Below are 25,984 nucleotides of genomic sequence, written 5' to 3'. Positions count from 1 at the left end.
ATGGCCGGGAAATTTTTAACTTAATTTTTAAAATCCTATGTTTAAATTAGTATTTCTAATTATTATTTACATTGTATTAATTTGGGATACTCAACGATTATATATATTTATGTTTTATTTACTAAATGTTTTTTTACATGCAGATCTAACACATCATACGACACAAATAAAATTTCGTATCAATACAAAACCCCATCAAGTGAATTTTGTGTTAGTAATTTTGTGTTAGTTTTAGGTCATCAATATCCGAGTAATTTTTAAAATCTTTGTTTAAATTTATATTTGTAGTTATTAGTTACATTGTATTTATTTAGGATACTTAACGATTATTTGTTTATGTAATGACATACGATTAGATGTTGTATACTTAATATATGGATGGCTTTGGTTATTTTTGGAGATGATGAAAAAATTTCAATGCATAGATTTGATTTTATATCGCAATAATTGTTCATTTATTGGTAAATATATTGATTTATTTTATATAAATGTAAAGATTTAATTTATATCAATTTCAGTTTGACTAACATTTCACGGTTCAATATATCCATTGATGTAGTAGGTTGGTTGTGAACGAGGTTGGTGATTCTATCGAAATAAAAGATATGGTAAAACAATGAATAATGATTTAGGATTTAAATTATTAAAAATTTATCATTTCACATTAAAGATTTTATATAACGGAAAAAAAATCATATTTACAATTTATTTATATTTAATAAATTCATTATAAATTATAAGTAAAAAAAATAAATATTAAACTTTTGTAATTTTGTCCGAAATTATTAAATACAATAAATCAAATAATTAAATTTTAGATGAAAAAACCGTGCATCGCAAGGGCTTCCATCTAGTTTATAATAATAATAATTATAATACAAGATCGATACCCCTCCGAAAATTAATACAAGATAAACAAAAAATAAAATTTTAAAAAAAAAAATATAAAAAAAAATAATTTCAACTACTCACTCATTATCTTCTATCCATTTAAACATAAGTATAGATTCTAAAATTATCCTAGCTAAAATAGTGGAAGGATTTTTCACTTGATTGCTTATGTTAACATACGTATATATTTCAACTTTTTTACTGATAAAAAACAAGATATATAATAGTATTAATATAAAAATTATATCCCATAAAAAAAATTTATGATAAAAAAAAAAAAAAAAAAAAAAAAAAAAAAAAAAAAACCAGATACCTACCCTAGGCTAGACTTCAGCACTAATTTATACCAAGTATAATGCTGTAAGTGTTCGCATATTTGTACATTGAATTTTACGTGAAATAATATACACATAGCCATGAAGATCGCGTTGTTTCTTCTAGTGCTTTCTCTACTGCATGTTTCCTCAATTGCTATAAAACAGGTAAATAACTCTCTCTCTGTATAATTCTTGAAATTATGTAATGATACTTGTCTACTTGACAAATTAACTTAAATTTGTGTACTTGTCTTAAATTTTTGTATCAATTGTATAGTCATACATAGTGTATATGGGAGCACATTCACATCCCGAAGATGCAACAATGGAGGTTTTTGATCGAGTGACAGATTCTCATCACGAATTCCTTTCAACTTTCCTTGGAAGGTATTTATACATAGGATAAGGAAGTGTTCATGGTTAATATATACACTCTTACTTAGTATTTATTTATTTTTGCGTAAACAGCCTTGAAGAGGCAAGGGATGCTATAATCTACTCGTATACAATGCATATTAATGGTTTCTCTCTGCTATCCTTGAAGAGCATCATGCAGCGGAAATAGCAAGTTAGTAACATGATTTTTATAACCTGTGATGATTTTTATTATTAATGTGTATTACAATTTTCTTCCCTCTAATCAAACACTTTTTTTTTTAAATTTGAAGAGCATCAAGATGTTATTTCAGTGATTCCCGATAAAGTGATGGAATTACACAAGACACATTCTTGGGATTTCATGTCACTAGAAAATAATGATATTACCTAGTGTGTCATGGAAGAAGGAAGCTCGATTTGGGGAAGATACCATTATTGGCAACCTCGACACTGGTAATATCTTTAGCTACTTTTAGATGTGTACATTCATGTTTTATTTTATTTGAATGAAACAACAATTACTACTAGTCACTAAAACATATGAAGTGACTTTCATATACTCATATGGAAATAAAGGTTAATTTTCATTTACTCATGCCTAGCTTATATAAACTGTTAATGTGTGCTTACATAAAACTAACTAATGGTTAGGTGTTTGGCCCGAGTCTGAGAGCTTCAGCGACGTATGCTATGGACCGATTCCATCAAGATGGAAAGGTTCTTGTGAGAAGTCCAATAACACAGCTGGAGTTCATTGCAACAGGTTTAATTATCCACTGCATCTATTTCTTGCTTGCTCAAAACTTGTAAATCATACTTTTGGACCTAACGTACATGTGTTATAAGTCTATAACAATTGTATTTGCATGTTGAAATTATCTTAGGAAATTGATTGGAGCGAAATGCTTCAATAAAGGATACAAAGCCACTGGTGGAAATATTTCGAAATCAATGGAATCAGCGCGAGACTACGTTGGCCATGGATCACACACCCTTTCAACAGCCGGAGGCAATTTTGTACCCGGAGTAAGCATAAACGGTATCCCTTTCGGAACAGCAAAAGGCGGATCACCAAGAGCACGAGTTGCTTCATACAAAGTGTGTTGGTCTTCTATCGACGGAAGTGTTGGATGTTTGACTTCTGACTTGTTAGCAGGTTTTGACATGGCCATTCAGGATGGTGTTGATGTGGTTTCCATATCGGTTGGAGGTACGAGTTATGATTACTTTGATGATGTAACTGCCATTGGAGCCTTTCATGCATTTCAGAAAGGTATTGTTGTGGTGTGCTCTGGTGGAAATTCTGGGCCTTACTCTGGCTCTGTCACAAATGTTGCTCCTTGGATTATTACTGTTGCTGCAGGTACTATGGATAGAGAGGTCCAGTCATTTGTTGAACTCGGCAATGGGCTCCGTTTCAAGGTAAATAGCTCCATGAATTGTGGAATTAGGTTACTTTTACAAAATATTTGTACCAACATGAGGTCTAATGAATACTTGTTATTGTCATCAATGACAAAAGTAATTATTGATTTAGATTACCTTATTTGAATTACGTATTAATAATAAATTTATACTGGTTAAAATTTTGTTTTATAATTGTGCAGGGTTTAAGCCTATCACAAAAATTGCCAAAAGATACACAATATCCACTCATCTCTGCTGCTGATGCAAAACTTGCCAATGCAAAACTTGCCAATGCATCTGCTAATGATGCAGCGTAAGGACAATGATTTTTTACTTCAATGTCAAGTTGTTAACACACATACAATTGTTAATGACTGATTTATTTGTTCGTGTATGTGTAGCCTTTATTGTATGGAAGGTACATTAGACGAGAAAAAGGTGAAAGACAAGATCTTGATCTGTCTTAGGGGAATCACTGAGAGATTCGACAAAGGCTTGCAAGCTAAACGTGCTGGAGCAGCTGGCATGATCCTTTGTAACGACGAATCTCATGGGAATCAGACCACAGCTGATCTTCAAGTTCTTCCTGCTACAAATATTAATTTTCAAGATGGATTGGCTTTAATCAAATACATCAATTCCTCACAGTAATTAATTTGATCTATACTATATATGTGTCATTCCTTTGTTTAATTCCTGTTTTTTGGGTTTTGGTTTATACTTCAAACTTTGTATTTTATAGGAAGCCCACAGCTTACCTCACCGCCCCAAAACAAAGTTTTGGTGTCAAACCTGCTCCTCGCATTGCTGAATTTTCCTCAAGAGGCCCAAATCCAATTACACCAGAGATTTTGAAGGTTTGTTAAAAAATTACAGGTCAAGATTTGTTGAAAGATGTATGTATAACACTGAGACCTATTTCATTCTATGTGTTTACAGCCTGATATTACAGCACCAGGTGTTGATGTCATTGCTGCATACAGTCCTGCAGTAAGTCCAACCGGGGAACCTGATGATGACCGGAAAGTTTCTTTCATGATAGACACTGGTACATCTATGTCTTGCCCTCATATATCTGGTATCGCTGGCCTTCTTAGGACAATGCACCCTACATGGAGTCCTGCTGCTATCAAATCTGCTATAATGACTACTGGTAAACCAATCTATTCTAATTACTATTGTGAATATGTGACCAACCTTGTTAATGTTATGTACATTTACATAATTTCTAAGTAATGGTATGTTGTGATGTTATGTTTGTTTTTCATTTGCAGCTAGAACTAGAGACAACACAATCAATCCAATGGGAGATGAAGTTTATGGTAAGACTACACCATTTGGTTACGGTGCAGGACATGTCAGACCAAACCGCGCCATGAATCCTGGGTTGATCTATGATCTAACCACAACAGATTACTTGCACTTCTTATGTGCCCTTGGATACAACAGGACTAAGATGGAAACCTTATATAATGGTCAATACAAATGTTCAAACTCAACCTCTAGCAAAAATACTATTTTGAATCTGAACTACCCGTCGATTTCAGTTCCTAATCTTTCAGACTCCACAACTGTTACTAGGACTGTAACAAATGTGGGATCTCCTGGAATCTACATTGCTCGTGTTCGCCAACCATCCGGAGTATCAATTAGTGTGAAGCCAAAGGAATTGAAGTTTGAGAAAATTGGAGAGAAAAAGAAGTTTGAGGTGACTCTGACATCAAAAGGTCCAAAGTCTGAAGATTACAGATTTGGAGAGTTATTATGGTCAGATGGCGAGCACTTTGTTAGAAGTCCTATAGTAGTTGCTACTTCTGGGTGATGTAATTAGTAAATATGTTTTAGGTTACTTCGTATTAGATTATAATTTGGTAGTATGGTTAGTTATTTAATAGTTATTAGGAAATGAAACAATAGTATAATTATAATGAGTAGTAAAATAATGCTGATTTAGCTACTGCTAGTTAATTTATACTCTAGGCTATCTATACTCCTTAAATTCTTTCCAATTTGTTTAGTTTGAACCTAAGAAAATTGTGCAATATATTTACCAATTTTTATTTGAAATCGCGACTTTAGTGTGACAATTTAATGATAGATGCTACATTACCACACAAGTACACAACTAATGCTTTCAACTTGCTTTCATTTTGGTATGTAGGGGTCGTTTGGTTTGTACTTCGTGATGTTATGTATAAGAAGGTGGATATGGTCCATATTAGATACCACACCTCTAACTGTCAAATAAAAAGAAAATAATTTCTTTCCTAACAACAATCAAATACAAGGTATTAAAAATCGAGCTCAACATACAAGCTTAGATGGATTAGCAATTTGCTTGTGTATATATAGTTCATAGTTGTTGCACATTTCTTTTTTTTTTTAAAAAAAAAAAAAAAAAAAAAGTAGTTTCTCAAAAAATGACAGCTGTGGGATTTGAATCCACGCCCTTTCGGACCAGAGCCTAAATCTGGCGCCTTAGACCACTCGGCCAAACTGTCAGATGTTTAACTCTTTGAACAGTTAAATACTATCCACCAATAAAAAAATGCAATCATACAGTAAGCATTTGATTTGAGAGCCTAATTTACTAATCATCGTCTTAATTCATTCTTAATCATTCCAAAAATTACCATTTTTTCTTCTGGGAATTGAAAGAAGTTTGATTGTAGATCAGTTTTGCTGATGCACACCAGGTGTTTGACAAATTGTCTCAATGAAAATGGTTCTGAAGAACTTAAAGTTAAGTCTGGTTTATCTTTGATTTCCTAGGCTGAATTAAATGTACTCCTTAATCATGTATTATAGTTCATGCAGGTGCTTAGATGTGGAAGATCAATCTTGCTGCTGTTTCGCGGTGTTTTGGTGTAAGGTATGTTGAAGATTTAGTATGGTAGTTGTACTACATTACATTAGTTATTAGCTATGATACTATCTGTCCAAAAATTCTGTTAGTTCTTGCAAAAAAAGTTGCTAAATAAAGACAAAAGTTTATACTTTTATCATGCATCATCTCAAATATAAGCAATTTCCGTAAATTGATTGCCAGAGAGGCTACAAGAGGGGGTCTAATTTAGCCAAACATTTGAATTGAATTTACATGTACTTGATCCTGTGATCTAATATTACAAAATACAAACTATATTTGTTCGTCGAATATGATTTATTTTGTAAAAAAGTTGTCGTATGTTTTGTAAGAGCTAATTTAGCTCAAACCATACATTATAAACAATCAAATGTAAGGTTTTACAAAACAAAGAATCATGTATTCTTTTGGTTGCTTTTAACAAAGAATCATGTTTTCTTGTGGTTTCTTTCCTTTGAGTCTTATCGTCGTTGTGCTAAAATCCTTTTTCCCATATATCTGCAACGCAAAGATATTATAGTGAGAAAACAGGCAGAGGAAAAATTACCATATAGGAGAACTTAAAAACTGATTATGAGTAGGGGGTGATCATTGACAACATACCTTCCGAGCATCATCACAGTGGCTTGAGGATTGGTCCCTGGCGAGTCATAGAATGTAGACCCATCGATAACCCTTAAACCTACTGTGCCAAGAACCTTATAGTCCTTATCGACGACTTTATTAACTTGACATCCTCCGTGATAATGCCATATACTCAAGACTGTATCAATGCAAAATTGTTCCAAGGAAAGTGCAGTGGAAAAATGTCTTGGCCTTAAGTTTAGAGGGAAATTGACCACGATGTTTATAAGTGCTTGTGTAGTCATTCCTGGTACACGGAACTTTGAGAAAGGTTCTGATTCTATGACCTTTATTATGGTCTCCATTCCCATAACACACCTTTGTAGGTCGTCTGGATCTTGGAAGTAGTTAAATCTGACTGCAGGATTGTCATTTGGATCTACAGTTGCTAGATGCAAATATCCTGAAGAGCGCGGACCAGCAATCTTTTCTAGGATACAACCACCATGGATTGTTCCGTTTAGAAGAGAATGCATGTATTCAATTGCTGTATCCAAGTCTCCTTGTGTAGTTATCACATTAGGTCCATCAGATGATTGGCTAGCCTGCACATATTCAACAATATCCTCTGTTAGTATCATATATCCAATAAACTTTATAATATTGTATAGTCTTGAATGTTATGACATTTATGAAATATTCTTCATGTCACTGATGATTATAATTCTAGATCACTCTTATCAATTGTCTATGGAAATCGAAATCGAAATGATAATTTATGTACAAAAATGTTAGCAAGTCATCTAGTAGCAAGTCAACTGTCGTGCTTTTAAAAATGTTATCCTCCAACATAAAATATGACCTTTAATTATGGATATGGAGCTGTGAATATATTCATGCTTTTAATGTATACTTGAAAAGTTGAAATACAGCATTGCTTCACATACTGTGGATATGAAACTTGTATTTGCACCTTTATCTACTTAATTTTATAAACTCGAGGTCAGATATCGACATTTTCATATCTATTGATCAAATACTTCAATTGAATACAGGAGGTTTAGGGGCCTCAAACCTGGGAAGTCAGCATCTGAGCAGCTGAAGGAAGGTTCTGCATGAAAGCGCGTACATTGCTTGAGCCACTTGCTGCTTCAATAAAACTACCAAACTCAGTGATGCCAACAGCTTGAATTAGGGATGTTTCCACACCAATAGGAGAAGGAATGAACAAGAGATTCATGGGATTATCAGCCATTCCTTGTCCCACCTGAGGCTGGTCCAACACCACTTCGATACCATGGAGCATAAGCTCAGTAGCTGGTCCAACCCCACTTAGCATCAGCAATTGTGGACTTCCAAGTGCACCTGCTGATAAAATCACCTCATTTGCGGTTCCTGGTCGTAGAAATGCTTTGTGCACAATTCCAACTGAATCCTTGAATATCACTCCATAAGCTCTTGGCTTCCCAAGCTCTGCATCAACACCAATGGATACAATCAAAATATGTCACTGCTACTGCAATTTCAATCAGTAAGGTTCTATCTGGTCTTTTATTTATCTATTGGCTCTGCTAAAAGATAAGAAAACTGAAATAAGGCCTAAAGTATTTTGTCAAACCTCCTCTCTAAACTCTGATAGCCTATTATATCTGTTTTAGTCTTACATTGCAGTCTCTAGATCTTCGAATTTTTCAGTCTCTAGATCTAGGCAAATTTTGTCTCAGTTAATCTATAAACGTGTAATTCTATCAAAGTAATGAAAATGATTTCTCCAACACTGCAGGGCCAGGGGTTAAAAAAAAAATTATCCTAATGCCCAGAGCTAAACCCGAACTTCATGTGCTTCACATAGATATAAGGAGACACTATGTTACTTGGACTCGGGTGTGTACTTAAGTGCCAAACTCGACTACTTTTTATGAAATACTCCTTGATTTTGGTCTAAAATAAAGTGTCAGAAAGTCGAGGATCTAACGTGGGTACTTGGAGTGAAATGAAGAGTCCCGAGTAAACGGAGGAAAAATAAACAGAACTGCTAGCAAAAATTTTATAGTTACTAATGTAACAATTTCATGTACTGAAAAAAAACACATCAATATTACCTCTCCTGCTGAACAAAATTTTCTGAGCTACAGCATACAGATAAACCGTAGCTCTTCGAGGATCGGCATACTCCAGCAAATCAGCAGCTGTATGTCTGTGACCATTGTTATCAAATATAGTCCCTCCAAATTTGGTGCCTCGAATATGGTCATAGGTAAATCCATTATAAGGCTGCACACCTGCCTGCAGCAATCCATCTTTAACCGCTGTCTGAAACTGCAGCATTGGTGGCTCAAATGCCACCTTCCTCTCAACCCAAGCATACGACTGATTCACCAACCCATAATCCCATCCAACTTTCGCCACAAACTCAGGGGGAGCCCTTGTGTAGAACCCAGCATTGATGGCGGATCCTCCTCCTAGGACACGAGCACGAGCGTTTAAAACACCGTCTTCTGATACAAATCCTTGTGACGGCGAAGATGGAGAAACATTAGCAAGATTAGCTCCAAATGAGCCTATATCTTCGACATTTTTGTTTCCATAAGGTACTCCTCCTCGCTCTAACAGTAACACGGTTGCGCCATCTGAGAGAGTTGCTGCTAGTGAGCACCCTGCTGTTCCTCCACCAACAACTATGTAATCAAAGTAGGAAACTGCAGGAGCCAATGTTGCTGGTTTCACAAAGGAAAAATGTGGGGCTGCAACATAGAAAAAAAAAATATATTAACTCAACAATATGTTAAGAAAGATTAATTTTTTGTAATCACATAAATGAAATGAGTAGTATTTTCATGTTTCTTGTCACATAAACCATATACTATATGGTTTTTGTTAAATAAAAAGTTAGGTCGTCACACAACAATCATTTTAATGTACTGAAAATATAAAGAGATAGAGGAATCAAAGGTATGGTATGTACATACCTTTCTCAGCAAAAGAAGCATAAAAGAAAGAAACTCCAAGAATGAAAATGAAGGCGAATTTACGACACTCAGAATCCATGAGCAAGGTAATCTGAAGGTTATAAATTTTGTGAAGAAGCAACAAAATATAATGGGAGGCAACTACTCGTCTTTAAATAAACTCGTAACGCCAATGCAGCTAGCACAAAGAAATTTTAGTGCAATTTTCTTAGAGGTAAAAAGATCTTCCCTTACACTTAGTCACAAAATAAGGTAATTATTGTTCAACAACATTTAGCTTTTTTTGTGACACATTCATCTAAAGATTATTGCAAGCTAGATTCTAGTAAGCATGCTTAATGCACATTGAGCTCCTTCTTGCCCTTCTCCCCCTCATATTTATAATTTCTCGGTATCGCCTCGTATTATTACTTTAAACCCTTGATTACACAAAATCCTTGGAGGCTATTGATTGTGGGTTGTTAATTGTTGAAGTTGGTTCAAAAAGCTTGCACTTGCATTGTGAGCTAGACTTGTCTCCCCTACATACTGTCATTTTCTTCATTTTTCTTTTCTTTTGTTTTTTTTTTTTTTTTTTTTTTTGATTAATTTTGGTAAAATTATTTTCTTTCTAGGGAAATGGTCATACATTTAGTACGTGGATCAAATGTTCTCCATTCATAACTTGTCCTTGAGATACCATTGTAGGAAATGTGTATTTTATTCTATAGATATAATTAATGTTTGTCTATTTTTAGGTCCAAAAATAATATTTTTTGACTTCATTATTAAAAGCTGTTATTTCCTCTGTTTTTTCCATGGTATATGAATTAGAATGACCAATATACATTGGTTTAGAGAATAATAAAGAAACTATATGTTATTTTTCTTGTCGGTAATAAACGATAAATTTGGTTGGTTATTTTTCTGATGGAAATCTCAGTTATTATATGACAGAGGAAGAAAATAAAAGGCAATCACTTTTAATATATTTATGACTGACTTTTGCTGTAGGTTTGAGTTAAGCCAGTAATTTGGTCAAGCAAATGCGCATGCATGTTAAATGTATATATGTAATGTAAGTGTGTTGTATAATTGAAGCAAGTTGACACATGAGGTGGTAAAAATTTGAACGTGTTTTGTTTGTATGTATAATTTAATTTGGTTGTTGTAAGTGACCTAGCTTTAAACTTCTTGTACATGGAGTTCGTTGTTTGTTTTATAACTTCAAGAAATTCAGATACATGTACAATTGACAGGAATTTTTGAGTGGTTCATCAAGGGGTTGGATATGAAGGGGCGTTTTCAACGCGCTTTGAAAATAAGGAGGGTATTTTAGGGAGAAAGTAGAGCAAGGTGAATGAAATCTTGAGTCCACTCTTTAAGATGGGGTTAATTATAATGATATATATGTAGTATATGTGAATGTAGGATTAAAAAATGCGAATTGTCAAATAGTCGTTGAGACATTAAACACTAATTGCAAGATCACAACCTTATTAGGAAGTTAATTCTTTTCATAGAAGTAATTTTTCATTTTTCTTTGGCGTATTAATAGGCATATATGCCATATTGATATAGGATTTGAACCTAGGTCTTCATTAGTTGGTATATATCACACCTAAACTATGATAAGTAGCTTTACAATTATTCTTTTCATGCGTTGATATTTTGGGGATTGAATTTTGCATTATTCTCCCAATCTATATATCTATATCCATACCCCCATTTGCAAGAAGCTAGCACACTAGAAAATGGTGTACTTTCACTCAAGGAAGCTTAGCTTTAGACTTTCAATCTTGCTGAAACTAAAAGTCTTGTATACGATGTTGACATTACTTTTTCCATGAAACTAAGTAGTTACTAGTTGAGGGATAAAGATGTAAGCATTAATAAGGCCGGTGAAATTGTTTGGATTTGAAAAATTATCTTCCATGCAAATAATCGTACATGTTCACACAGTTTTTTCTTATAACATGTACCCTCTTCAAGCTGTTGTTTACTTTTATACTTCTTCTGTTTATTTATAATTGCAACACTTTTCTTTTCATGTTTGTCGGTGTATGATTTCAATCGTTAATATATTTAATTACCAATATGTAAAAGTTATAAACATTTGATATTAAAATAGTATAAATAGAGACGAATCTAAGAAGATCTCACATAACTATATTTTTGCTTAAGTATAAATCATTATAACTAGTCAAAGTTAAACACATGAATATTATAAAAGTCAAACTGTTACAACTATAAAATAAACGAAGGAAGTATAAAATTGACATATGTACGAGAACACAAAAATGAACAGTCTATTTTGTTACGTACTTGTCAAATTTAGTTTTGAACACTTGTCAAGCTTGTCAAGAAGAACAGCTTATGTATGACTCATATCCAATGATAAGAGTAATTACATGCAATGAAATGCTTGCTTATTAGTATGAATAATTCAAGACAATAATCACAAACGATCCAATTGAAATTTAGCTTGTACTCCGCAACAAGTAGTAGTATAACTAGTAGTAGTACTTGTTAGAGATGTCAATTCGGATGATTGGATCGAATCTGATGCGATCTGATCGGGTCGAATCAATTTTTAAAGTTGAGTTATGCTAAATTATTATGTCCACGCGAGTTCAAATCTGAGTCGGATTTTTTTTCGGGTCGGTTTCGAATCGGATCAGATCAGGTGTGATTTTGACACCTCTAGTACTTGTGATGAAAATTCAGATGTCAATTGGGTGATAAAATTAAATGCACATTGTTGCTAGCAATTTTCAAAAATGCAAATGTATAATAAACATGAAGCAATGCATATAATTGGTTGTCCACAAAGATAGATAGGTCTCTGTCTTCGTGGGGCACAAATTTAATGAATGAGGCAGTGCATATTTAAGGCGGCACCAAATCTGGTGAAGATTTAACTCAAACGAGTTAACAATTTTGATCATTTCTAACGAAATGTATAATGGTATTCCTAGTTAATTATATGTACAATTTTAAAAAAATTTAAGTAAGCAATTACTTATTTTTATCGAAGTGGCAAAATTACTTGTGGCTGTAATAAGCTTCACGATGAAATAAATAAGGAAATAACTTAGCCACAAGGTAGTAGTGTAGCTTTAGTAAGTTAGTAACCATTGTGAATTTTATAGTGTAAAAAACCATAAGTGGTAATCCAAGTTACGATACTTTGTATCTTGTTATTGGAGATGCTTTAGCACCCTCTTAAAAAAAAAAAAAAAAAAAAAAAAAAAAAAAAAAAATTGTCTAATCTTATAGGCAATTTCGAAGAGGTAAGGCTTGAGCCAATGAACACCATCGAGCCAAGGCAAGATAAAGTTTATGTAGCAAGACAGAGAAAATACAAGTTTAGGCCCACAGTTTGTTGATATATTTACGAAAATGTCATGATGACTAGACATTTTTGGTGATTTATTTACGATTTTTCCACTTGATACACAAAATTCATTCATTATGATAAATTGGGGCTCCCTCGACAAGGCGCCATGGCCTAGGCATGGATTAGATGGTTCCAAACATTTTCTTTTTTAAAAAAAAGTCCCTTTAGGTCCTTCGCGGTGCATGGGGAATCATCTTGATGCATAACTTGAAAAGGTTGTCCAGAGGTTTTATAAAGTTGTAATATACGAAATTGGATAATTTTCAAAGATTTTTGGGACGAGTTGTCTAAAATTTAAGTAATGTTCACTACAAGAAAATTGTCTTTTCGTAGCGATTTTACATTCGCTACAATATGTTTGTGAAATACTAGTGGAATCCGTATCATTTTACAATCGACATAGTAAACCCATATTGAAAACATAATAATATTTATTCACCATTTTTATGCACATTTACAAAATTATGGAAAAACGTATCGTTTACAATCGCCACTAAAATCCAAAAATCGATACGAAAAGCCTTTTTTACACTAGATTTTAAATTTTGTTTGACAAAGAGAACATAAAATATGTCATAGCTTCTTGGTTAAACATTTAATATTAAAGCTTGAGGTTGCATGTTCAAATCTTGTATAGATCATATGAAGGGATTTTTTTTTTTTGTTTGTAGAAAATGAGTTCAACATTTGGAGCAATTATAATCGCTACAATAATCACCATGATTGAATGTTGTTTTCCGTATCGATTAATAAGGACAATCCCAGCGAAAGCAAAAAACACTACTAAACTAGTAGAAAAAAGTAATTGGCAAGCGGTTCAAACCCCCTAATGGGAAGCGGTTTTGAACTGCTTTGGCTTGGGGGGCTTCCCATTGCCCATTTAAATGGCAAGCGGTTCAAACTGCTTCCCATTTGTAGTGAATGGCAAGCGGTTTTGGAGCCAAACCGCTTCCCATTTGCATTTCACACATGATATGTAAAGTGTAATGGGGAGCGGTTTTGGCGTCAAACCGCTTCCCATTTAGGCTTCATTTTTTTCACATTATTAATAATAATAATAATAATAATAATAATATAATAATATTAGTGACCTGTCATAATAATATCAGTGACCTGTCACAATAATATTAATATTATTAATTAATAATAATATTAACAATACAATAATATATAACATGAAATAATTATATATATCAAAAATAACATCATTAATATATTTAATTTACAATAATATGTAATTACACCAAAATATATAAAGATAACATTTAGAAATATGTTAGGTTTTCTAAACAGCAATCTCAACAAGTAAAAAATTTATACAATTGTGGGAACAAACCTAAACATGTACAATAATCAAATCATACACAATTCCAATACTAATCAAAGTATTACAAGCAAAGCAATATTAAATCAACGAATTACAGAAATTCAAATGACAAATCCTAATGTGAAAGATTACAAACTTGCCTCACTTCCAAGCCTTTTTCAACGAACATGAACACGAGAATACCGGTGACCACTTGAGTCTCAAACCTTAATATAATGTCTTAGGCGCGTATACACTTTCCTAAAGAGATTAATTTCCCCCACAATGGTGCTTAGGTTAAACCAGAAATTCTCTTTGAGATACAAAAGACACTCAATCCGTTCTTAGCACAAAGAAACGAATCAGGATGATTAATTCACAAAGGAAGGCTAAATTTCAAGAGGTTAATATTTCAATAGTTTGCAAGAATATTGAAAGAGAATAGGAGAATAATATTATGGAGAGGATGAACAAAAGCTCTGTGTTTTTCTTTCTGTTTTTCTATCTGTATATCTTTTGTATTCACGAAAATCCCTTTTATATGAGGGTCAACCGTCAGCAAATAACCGCAAAACTGGCTAATGGCGCGGGCGTGACAAACAAGGCGCAGACGCGCCACAATTAGGAGCGGGCGCTCCTCACTTTGGAGCGGGCGCTCTTCTTTCAGGAGCGGGCGCTCCTCACTTTGGAGCGGGCGCTCTTCTTTCAGGAGCGGGCGCTCCTACCCAGAATATGCGTTTGATGAAATTTTCCAGTGAGGGGCGCGGTTTGAGCACGACCAGAGGCGCGGGCGCGCCACCAGTGCAGCGCGGTCGGGCCAAAACTTGCACGGCCGCGCCTCTCATTTTCATCTTCCATGCTGAAATCCAAAGAGGTACGCGGTTTAGGCGCGCTCTCATCGCGGCCGCGCCTACCAGGCGCGGTCGAGCTTTACATGGGCGCGAGCGCGCACCATACAACACTCTAAATTATCTAACAATCCTCCCCCATTTAGAGTGTTTCTTTAAACATTCTCCACTTCCATCTATTTAGCCACATCTCATGCATCAATGTTAATATCCCTACGGATTGAATTAACACCTAGTACAACACACGGATTATATCCCATGATTTCCATATGGATTGAATCACACGGATATATCCAATCATTCGAAGGTGAAGTACACACAAGACAAATCGAATTAATCATCGCTTGACACTTTTAAACAGCCATGTGCCCATATCTTTCATAAGTTCATCAAAGTCTATATGTCCACCTAGACTTCTTGAAGCGTCTAAACTTCGAACTTATATAGGTAGGTTCTCATATACGTAATAGTGCCCTTGTAACAAGACACTTACATTTAGAGCTTCTAAACTCTAAACCTTTGAGAACTTTAGTAGACGCTACCTTTCACATCACAAGTATCATAGCAATATGGGTCACAAACATTGCTAACAAACAACAAACATGTAATTCAACCACATTGAATCTAAGACTTGATGTTTCTTCAAGCATTAGATTGGGTTTCACAAATTCGTGTTTTTGGACATAAACCCATTCCATTCATAGCAAATATGATGGAATGCCTTGGCATTTCTTTCGTAAAGCAATCCGCCAAATTCAACTTAGTTGGAACATAGTCAAGACTTATGACCCCATCATTGATAAGCTCTTTCACTAGGCTATGCCTAAGTGAAATATGCCGAGACTTACCATTATACACTTGACTATAGGCCTTTTATCAATGCTGAATTAGAATCACAATGGATTGCCACCGGTAGCATTGGCTTTGACAATAAAGGCAATTCTATCATGAGATTCCTCAACCACTCAGCTTCCTTAGTAGCTGAAGCAAGAGCAATAAACTCTGCTGCCATAGTGGAATCTGCAATGCAAGTTTGTTTCTTGGAAGACCATGAAATGGCACCTCCCCCAAACATGAATACCCAACCACTAACAGAAGAGTCATCCTCTTTGTAAGTGATCCAACTTGCATCTGAATACCCTTCTAAAATTGAAGGAAATCCACTATAAGCTAGACCATAGTCTAGTGTACCCTTAAGGTACCTCAAGACCCTCCAAATTGCAAACCAATGTTGTGCACCTGAGTTACTTGTAAATCTACTAAGTTTTCCAACAGCTAATGCAATATCCGGTCTAGTACTAGTCATGGCATACATCAAGGATCCAATTATCCTTGAATATTCCAATTGGGAAACTGTTTTCCCTGAATTCTTAACCAATTTTACATTAGGTTCCATGGGGGTGTGTTCACGGGACACTTATCAAACATATTAAACCGTTTGATCATTTTCTCAATATAATGAGATTGACTTAAAATAAGTCTACCATTGTCCCTAGCAATCTTGATGCCCAAGATGACATCCGCCTCCCCCAAATCCTTCATCTGAAAAGATGAGGATAAGAATTCCTTGGTCAATTCTACTTGTTGTAGATTTGTACCAAAGATAAGCGTATCATCAACATATAGACAAATGATGACACCATGACCTTTGTCATCAAATTTGCTGTATATACATTTATCTGCTTGATTCACTTTGAATCCAAAGGACAAAATTGTGTCATCAAATTTCCGATGCCACTGCTTTGGTGCTTGTTTAAGTCCATATAATGACTTAACCAATTTACACACCTTATCCTCTTGTCCTTCCAAAACAAACCCTTCGGGTTGTTTCATATACACTTCTTCCTCTAGATCACCATAAAGAAATGCCGTCTTGACATCCATTTGATGAATCACTAGATTATATACCGAAGCCATTGCAATCAATAACCTTATAGAGGTAATTCTTGCAACCGGTGCATAGGTATCGAAATAATCAACACCATGCTTTTGCCTAAAGCCTTGGATAACCAATCTGGCTTTAAATTTCACTATGGAGCCATCTGGTCTCCTTTTCCTAGTGAAAATCCACTTGCAACCAAGAGGTTTGCAACCGGGAGGTAAATCCTCTAAGACCCAGGTATTATTACCTATGATGGAATCCATCTCATCATTTATAGCTTCTTTCCAAAATGCTCTATCTTGAGAACATATGGCCTCGCTATAACTCTTTGGATCATTATCCACATTAAAACAATATGGAGTAGTAGAACTAAGGACATCCCTAGACCCTTCAACTAAATAGATTATAAAGTCATCAAGAGGGTTCCTAGGTTTTCTTTCCCTAGTACTTCTCCTAACTTGAGGAGTTTCAACATTCTCATTATCGAATGTTTCTTCATGAGGTTCAAGTTGATCATTCAACTCTACTATCTCCCTATCATTGGCACTGATTTGTAGATCTTCCGGTCTACACATTGATGAAAATCGGTTTTCATCAATCCCAGCGAAAGCAAAAAACACTACTAAACTAGTAGAAAAAAGTAAATGGCAAGCGGTTCAAACCCCCTAATGGGAAGCGGTTTTGAACTGCTTTGGCTTGGAGGGGCTTCCCATTGCCCATTTAAATGGCAAGCGGTTCAAACTGCTTCCCATTTGTAGTGAATGGAAAGCGGTTTTGTAGCCAAACCGCTTCCCATTTGCATTTCATACATGATATGTAAAGTGTAATGGGGAGCTGTTTTGGCGCCAAACCGCTTCCCATTTAGGCTTCATTTTTTTCACATTATTATTAATAATAATAATATTAGTGACCTGTCATAATAATATCAGTGACCTGTCACAATAATATTAATATTATTAATTAATAATAATATTAATAATACAATAATATATAACATGAAATAATTATATATATAAAAAATAACATCATTAATATATTTAATTTACAATAATATGTAATTACACCAAAATTTATAAAGATAACATTTAGAAATATTACGTACTAATTATAATTAATGTTAATATATAAAAAACATAACTAAAATAATGTTCATAATAACCAATAAACTCAAGCTCACTAATTAATTTCGTGTGTGTGCACCCACTCCGACAATTCTAGATGCCATCAAATGTCACGAAAAAAGTCCACATGTCGCGAATTTCATTAATTTCTTTGCTTGTTAATGGACCCTCCCTTTGAATCTTGCAAACCTTTGGGAAAAAAAACACCAAACATTATCATGCGTATTACAAAAACTTCAAAAAATGTATGTCAAATATTTCAAAATTAGTCACCAAAATTCGCAAACACTTAGGCATCAAAATTCACAAACAATTAGGCACCAAATTCATCAAAATCAACCAAAATTCACCTAGGCTGCGGCTGCTGCACCTGCCTTGGCTACTTCAGCTGCTTGGGCTGCTGCAGTTGCCTTGTTGGTTGCTGCAGCTGCCTGGGCAGCTGCCTTGGTTGTTGCACCTGCCTGACTTAGGTTCGGTGCTTGGTGCAAATTTTAGCTATGTTATGCTTGTGTTTTGTTCGGTGCAATAATGAAGCAAGTAATAGATGGAAGAAAATAAAAGCATACCTCATCAAGGTGTTGAGCTTCCGTGCAACTGTTGACTATGTCAAGCATAAACCTCATCACGTATAGGGCACAATCAACTCCGTTGTCTTGTTGCGCACACTGACATGCCACAAAGGTAATCTAATCACGCATAGCCATAACCAAAGCCAAGTTTATTAAACAAATCACTATATCAAGGCATTACCTTTGCATATTTCCACGTAGGTCCCGCACCAGAACGACAATTTAGCTTCTTCATAACACTTTAGGGAAATAAGTTCAAAGTTAGAAACATAAATACTCAATGACTTAGGTAAGGACATTCAACAATAGGAAGCAATATGTACCTATTCATTAGGTTCTTCACTAGGGGAAACTTCCGTGGTGGATTCTCACGGGCCGAATAAAAATGGTAGATTGTGTTATTGGAAACACAAATCACCAAAAGGCTCCAATGAGCACTACATATATTTACAACAAACAAACCATCAGTCGTTAGTCGTCAACATATATACTTAACAGTTAACTGAATTTTCGGAATTTGAAAAAAAAACAAACAACTGAATTATGACATATTTAGACGTACTCCTCAAAGCATGAGGCTAATATGAACTTATCTCCCGCACGCGTTGATTCTTTAATACTCCACTCAAGGTAATCTTCCACGTCACGTGGGTTGCATAAGTATCTGGTAAGGGAGGTCTGCTCGGGGCAAAACCACCCAACTGCAGCCTCTAAATTGCATCCACTAGTGACCTTCATGAGAGTAATGTGGGGAATAATTATTAATGGCATTGTTTACATTCGAAAATGCAACAACAATATGATTAGGAATAGTGGCATTGAATTACCTCATGAAAGTTTGAATGATGGAAATGTTAAGCATAGAACCGGTTAGAAATTCCTTCACATCCACTCTTGTAATAAATGTGATCGCATCCTCATCATAGTGGAACAATGCCTTAGGTAAATTCACTTCAATAGATTTACCACTAGGAAACTCACTAACACGGTTGTGAAGAAAAGTACAAGCTTTAGAGAGCGACTGAAGGACATCAGCTTCTACTAGTGGAGTACAACTCGTTTTAGAACCTCTCAAACTCTTCTTCAACAGGTGTTCCCCCTTCGACCCTTGTCCTTGTTCCATGTTCTTTGGAGGTTGGACATCCTTGGATTTTGGCTTCTCCACCTTCTTCCTTTTAGAGGACTGATTTTCCTTTGTAATCTAGTAACATCAAAGCACATGGTCATATTACAAGATATTTGCGACATGTTTTAAAAACAAGCTAAGTATTGTATACTTACCCCTCCTATCAACCTCATCCGATCACGTGGCCATTGCACAAAGCTACTTTTTGGACCAAGCAGCGTAAAGAAGTCATATTCTCCTCTCTAGGCACCGGTAGTGGTAAGTCCTCAAACCCAGCTATTATAGAATTGATCCCGACCGAGATATAGTGGGTACCAGTATTAGACTTGAAATGGACCTTGTCAAACGGTTGTGCGCTACCATACCCCACCAACTTCAACTCTCCATCCATGTTTTCCTGGGGGTGAAGAAGCTCACAAGGTGTCTCTTCCTACACATTTGATTAGGACATAAGTTATGAACTAATTAACCAACGTAAGCCTAATAGAAGCCCATTTGATTAGCTGCTGAAGTTTACCTTAACACCTAGAAAAGGATCAGGTGTCGGATTTGCAATCTCCCTTGAGTCTGCATGCGTAGGACTAGGAATTTGCAATAGCAAAATAATTATGCTACATAAGACCTCGTTTGACCAAGTTCATATTTTTCAATTTGATTGTAATGAAATTACCTCGCTCTCAACAAGTGGATCGTCCCCGGCGTCTTTTGGGTGACTACATGAGTCCACGGGGGTAATCGAGGAAGACGACAAGCTCGGCAAATTCATGTGCTTCAAAATGGCATTGAATTGACTTTGCAATTGTTCTTGCACCTCTTTGCATATCTCCGCCTTAATTGATTCCTTTTCCTTGGCATCCATACGATGTGGCAAATTAACACTTGATCTAGTTCTTCCTGATCTAGTGTATTCTTAACCCATAACCTTTTCCCACCCTAGTTGTTTCCCTCCTGAACCAAGAACTCGCCTAGGGTGGTATGGTTTCCCAAAGCCAAGGTGAAAGGATCTTTGTCTATGCTTGGAGTGAGCTTGCCTTCAACCACTTCTGACGTATGCTCAAGCTGTAACAACACAAAAAGTTTCCAGTTCTAAGATAGATGTATTTTATATGGAAATGTTTAATAATAAGGGTGTAATATTATCATAAGTATCATAGGGTGCGTACAAGTGCATCTGCTACTATTTTTGTATCCGGATGCATGATGACATACTTTTCGATTTTCTTGTCGATCCCATGCATAGCACACCACCAGTCAATTGCACGACTTACCAAAGTTGTGATCATGGACGAAAGCGGTTTATCAGATGATGATATTTTGGATGTGGGGTATAGACCCTCTTTGATCCACTATGGTCTACTTTCCTCAAATGTCTTACAACCCATATGATGGCTATACATTTTCTTCTCAGCATTGCTTGTAGCTTGTTCACTTTTTTCCTATACATTAAGAAATGTTCGCATCATTATTTGTAGTGAACCAAATTTATTAAACAACTCTAATTGATATATAACTACATACAAGTGCAGTAGTAGTAGTTGATTTCGCCACAAACTTCTCCCATTCCTTCACCGTTATTTGTGGATATAAATCCCACGGTTTCTTCTCAGGTTCCTCCTCTCCTCTAGTAGGTTTCACATTTTTTTCGGCCTTTTCCTTTTTTTTTCTTATGGATCCATCTTGTTCTCAAAGAACTTTTGAAGTTTTTGAATCTCTCTTGTACAAAAGCTTCAAACGATTTTCTCTTGACTGGCTCATCAGGAATATTAAACACACTCTGTATGAATGGAAAACATCCAAGTTAGGCAAGGGCACAAAAAAAAAAAAAAAAAAAAAAAAAAAAAAAAAAAAAAAAGCCTAGGCAACTGCAGTAGCCCAAGCAGCAGACCAGGCAGCTGCAGTAGCCCAGGCAGCAACCCAGGCAGCTGCAGTAGCCCAGGCAACTGCCCAGGCAGCTGCAATAGCCCAGGCAGCCGCAGTAGCCAAGAGCAGGTGTATGTTTAGGTTTTGCATCTTTCGAATTCATGTACAAAGTTTTTTTTTGCCAAAAACGCAATTAAAAACCACTTACCATTGTATCATCCCAAAACGTTTGAAGCAACCCTTTAGGTATCTCGAGCCACTCAAGTGTAATGGGTATTTTACGAGTAAGTATGCCAATGTTAGTGGAATATTTGTTGTGCCATTGGCCAGTAGGTTGACCTAACTCGTCATACTCAAGAAACATGGGAACCCCGGGTTTCTTAAAAGCTTTTGTTGCACCCCTACCCTTTCTCTTCACCGGTGCCTTTACCCCCACTCCACCACCGGTGGTTTTCACTTGACTTTGCGTGTGAATTTGTCCTTGTGAATCACTTACAAACTCGGAAACAACATTATCCTTAATAGGGGGGCACATTCAGCTGATATCTCATATTCGTCAAGCCTACGTTGCAACTCATCATGAGCTTGGTCTTCTGGTTCACCCAAATTTGTCTCCTTGTTGATATCATACAACTCGTCATCAGAGTGAAAACCACCACGGTCTTCATCATCCATATCCTCATCATAGTGAAGGTACTCATCACTACCCATGATATATACACACCTACCATCATAAGCAAAGCAAATAATTAGTCATCAATAAAGACAATCAAAGGTGCTGCACCAAAATAGCCAAACACTTACCCAACTTCTTTGTTTTCATAACAAATTCACATATAATCCTCTTAACAACTCATATGTAGTGTATTTGAGATGTTTATTAGTTGAAAATGGTTAAAAGTAATTGATTTCATGCAAAAACAAGGTTGTAGGAGCGAAAGAAGTTCAAAATGGCATAAATGAGGTTCTAACTTTCTCAACTTCTTTATTTTCATTACTAGTTCACATCTAATCCTTCTAACGACTCATATTTGGTATATATAACATGTTTATAAGTTGAAAATTCTTAAAAGTAATTGATTTCATGCTAATACAAGGTTATAGGAGCAAAAATAGTTTAAAAAAAGCCTAAAATGAGCTTCTAACTTACCTAACTTCTTTATTATCATCACAAATACACATCTAATCCTTCTAACAATAGGATTGTTATTATGATGCATAAATAAAAGTACCTCATTCGAGTATTCCCTCATTGTGGTCTGATCGAATATAATTTGCATCATTATCTACATCATTTGTTACATCAAGTCTAGAGGCAATGAAAGGGGGCAAATCATCAAACGCATCATATTCTTCCTCGTCTTCAACATCTCCAACCCCTAAAATTCTTCTATTGCAAGCAAGGACGATGGACCATTTTGGATCGGCTAGGTCGGTTACATAGAACACTTTCTTAGCTTGAGATGCAAGGATGAATGGTTCCAAACTATCCCGCAAGTGGCCAAGGTCTACAAGAGTGAAGTCGTCATGTCTGACGTTGCGCCTATTATTATCAACCCATTTACACTTGAATAGACCTACCTTGAACTCACGGCAATCCAATTCCCATATTTCTTGTATTCGTCCGTAGTAGGATAATAGTGCATCAACTGGTGTTATATCCTTCGCACTTGCAAACTCTCTTGATGAAGCCACAAGAGTGACACCACTATTTTGATTCGATGAGGATTTCTGATCACGATGCTCAGTCCAGAATGTATACCCATTTATGTCATATCCCTCAAATGAATGAACATCTTCCTTTGGACCATAAGCTAGCCACTTTATTGTATCAGAGACCCTCTCATCCAATTAACGCATCACTCGATCATGGAACCACGTCATAAACATCTTATTATGCAACTTCATTAGTGCCCTTTCCCCTTTTGATGGAAATTCGACACACAAACTATCCATGTGCTCTTCTAAATATGGGTGAACCTCCGCAACATGATAAAGCACAAATAGGTGAGCTGCAAGAACTGATCTCGAGTAGATGAGATCCATTTCAACCCGAGTGTGCCATGACCATCAAGACTCCCTTCATGTCGGGAAGTGGGAAGCCTAATAGGTTCGGGAACGGCAACATCCTTTGCCACGAAATTACCAATCTCCTCAGCCACAATCCCTTGAATCATACTACCTTCTAGATGGACTGGATTTCTAACTTTATCTTGCAATGTACCCATGTGTCTTTCAAAAGGATAGCACCACTTCACAAAGACTGGACCGCATAACTTAATCACACGAACCAAATGAAAAATCAAATGCACCATTATGTCAAAAAATGACGGTGGGAAATACATCTCAAATTTGCACAAAGTTACAACAACATTCGCCTGGAGAGCATCAAGTGTAAAATGATCAAGCACTTTGCTACATATAGTATTGAAAAACGAAGAATTGAAAGGCTTGTAATAGCTTCTCTCACGTGTTTTGGTAAAATACCACGAATTGCAATCGATAGGAATACTCGCATCATCATGTGACAATCATGGGATTTCATACTTGTCAACTTCAATTCTCCGTTTAAGGAAACGAATCTTTTCATGTTTGACGAGAACCTAAATGGAACCTTAATTTCATACAAACAAGCACAAAACTTTCGTTTTTCTTCCTTTGACAATGTGTAGCAAGCTGGAGGTAAATAAACCATTTCATTCTTGCCTTTTCCATCATCTTTCTTCTTTGATACACCGGTGGCCTTTCCTTTGCGCTTCCCGTTACCTTTTTTTCTACCATCTTCGCTTCCCTTTCCATTACCTTTGCCTTCCCTACCTTTGGCTGGACCCACAATTCCGGACGAACCCCCCATGCTTCCAAATCTAATCGCGCACTCTTTCCATCCTTTGTTTTGCCATGAATGTTCAAATTGTCCCGACAATTGCATCACAAACATTCTTCTCTATATGCATCACATCAAGACAATGTCTAACATCATGTTCTTTCCAGTACTCAAGCTTCCAAAATATCAATTCCTTTTTAAAGAGAGCATGTGGGTCTACAGGTTTCGATGTTTTACCAAAAACAGTTGGTATACCCTTAACTCGAGCATAAACCTCCTTTCCACTCAATGGCCTAGGCGCAGCCCCCTCTTCCGCTTTCCCATTGAAGGCCTTTTTTCTGCCTACGATATGGGTGATCGCGCCTAAGCAATCTTCGGGTCCTCACGTACATATCTTTGCCATAGTGATCAAGGTACACGTTTGGTGTGTAATCGATACAAATGGGACATGCTTTATGCCCTTTGTTCTTGTACCTGGACAGGTTGCCATATGCGGGAAAATCATTAATGGTCCACACAAGGGCTGCACGCAATAGGAACATCTCGTTCTTATGGGCATCAAAAACAGAAACTCCTTCGTCCCACATCTTTCTTAAATCATCAACAAGGGGCTCAAGGTAAACATCTATGTCGTTTCCAGGTTGCCTTGGCCCCGTTATCAAAAGTGAAAGCATTACGTATTTCCGTTTCCTGCACAACCACAGAGGCAAGTTGTAGATCACTAAAAGTACCGGCCATGTGCTATGTTGGGTACTAAGAGTGTCAAATGGATTCATACCGTCCGTGCACAACCCAAGCCAATTTCTGAATTCATCACCAAATGCCCTAAATTTCATATCGATGTTCTTCCATTCCGGAGAATCAGCCAGATGCTTCAGCAAACCATTTTTCTTTCTTCCCTCTGCATGTTGTTTAGGGTAAAATTACCCATGACAAATGGACCAATCCGGACCTGCCACGTGTCCACCACGTGGGCCAATCAGCGTCCGCCACTTGTCACCCTAAGAGGTCCAACATGGACTAATCAGGCCACGCCACGTGGCCTCCCATATGCCAAATAGGCAAAATGGCCACCAAGGCCCAAAGTCCGAGAGAAGCCCAATTTGCCCTGGTTAACCTAAACCTAAAATTGGCACGCTTCTCAAGACTATAAATACTTAATTAATCCTCATTAAAGGGGATTCAGCAATTGATGACTCTCACCTAGAGAAGTCTAAAGACATTGATCACTCCTCCCCTAGAGGAACCAGATCTCCTACCTTTACTTTCCGCATTTATCACTCCTCAAACAAGTACTAACTTGACCGTCGGAGGCGGATCTCCAATCATCCGGAGCATCCGTTTGTTTTGCAGGTACAGGCGTCCGGTTCCAGTCTCGGAATTGTAACTCTCCCGCAGGACATCAGAAAACCCCGAAACATTTTGGCGCCGTCTGTGGGGAGAGTACTTCTGAGATGGCATCCACGTCTGTACCGACTCCTGAAGAGAGGCGTCCCCTAGACGACCCTCAAGTTCAGTCGGACCATGATACTGAGGAAGAATTTAAAGTTGAAGCTCACACAGCTTCAGACGGGACCCTAAGGGCCCGGCGCACCCGTCCTACCGAAAGGAGGGAACGAGAGGCTGGTCCCAGTCGGCCAGCCGGCCCACCGCCTGAGACTCAGCAGGCGGCCGAAG

At 36.4% G+C, this 25,984-nt stretch overlaps 1 protein-coding gene, 1 non-coding gene and 1 pseudogene across 2 annotated transcripts; 1 reads left to right on the top strand and 2 right to left on the bottom strand.

The window, feature by feature from the left end:
- The first annotated feature begins 1,307 nt into the window (after nt 1-1,307).
- On the top strand, nt 1,308-4,815 carry LOC110697359 (annotated as a pseudogene).
- Nucleotides 4,816-5,414: 599 nt separating this feature from the next.
- TRNAL-UAG lies at nt 5,415-5,494 on the bottom strand. Its single transcript has one exon. It is a non-coding gene; the product is annotated as a tRNA-Leu (tRNA).
- A 518-nt stretch (nt 5,495-6,012) lies between these two features.
- LOC110697132 (protein HOTHEAD-like) lies at nt 6,013-9,962 on the bottom strand. The gene is made up of 5 exons (XM_021874477.1): nt 9,393-9,962; nt 8,526-9,167; nt 7,499-7,896; nt 6,463-7,028; nt 6,013-6,357 (listed from the first exon to the last, which is right to left on the bottom strand). Exons 1-5 carry the CDS (start codon nt 9,469-9,471, stop codon nt 6,321-6,323), a joined length of 1,722 nt encoding a protein of 573 aa, XP_021730169.1. The 5' UTR covers nt 9,472-9,962; the 3' UTR covers nt 6,013-6,320.
- Nucleotides 9,963-25,984: the final 16,022 nt, after the last annotated feature.

Source organism: Chenopodium quinoa, unplaced genomic scaffold (genome assembly GCF_001683475.1).
Source record: "Chenopodium quinoa cultivar QQ74 unplaced genomic scaffold, ASM168347v1, whole genome shotgun sequence".
Classification (NCBI taxonomy): domain Eukaryota; kingdom Viridiplantae; phylum Streptophyta; class Magnoliopsida; order Caryophyllales; family Amaranthaceae; genus Chenopodium; species Chenopodium quinoa.
This window is presented reverse-complemented; position numbering and strand designations above follow the sequence as displayed.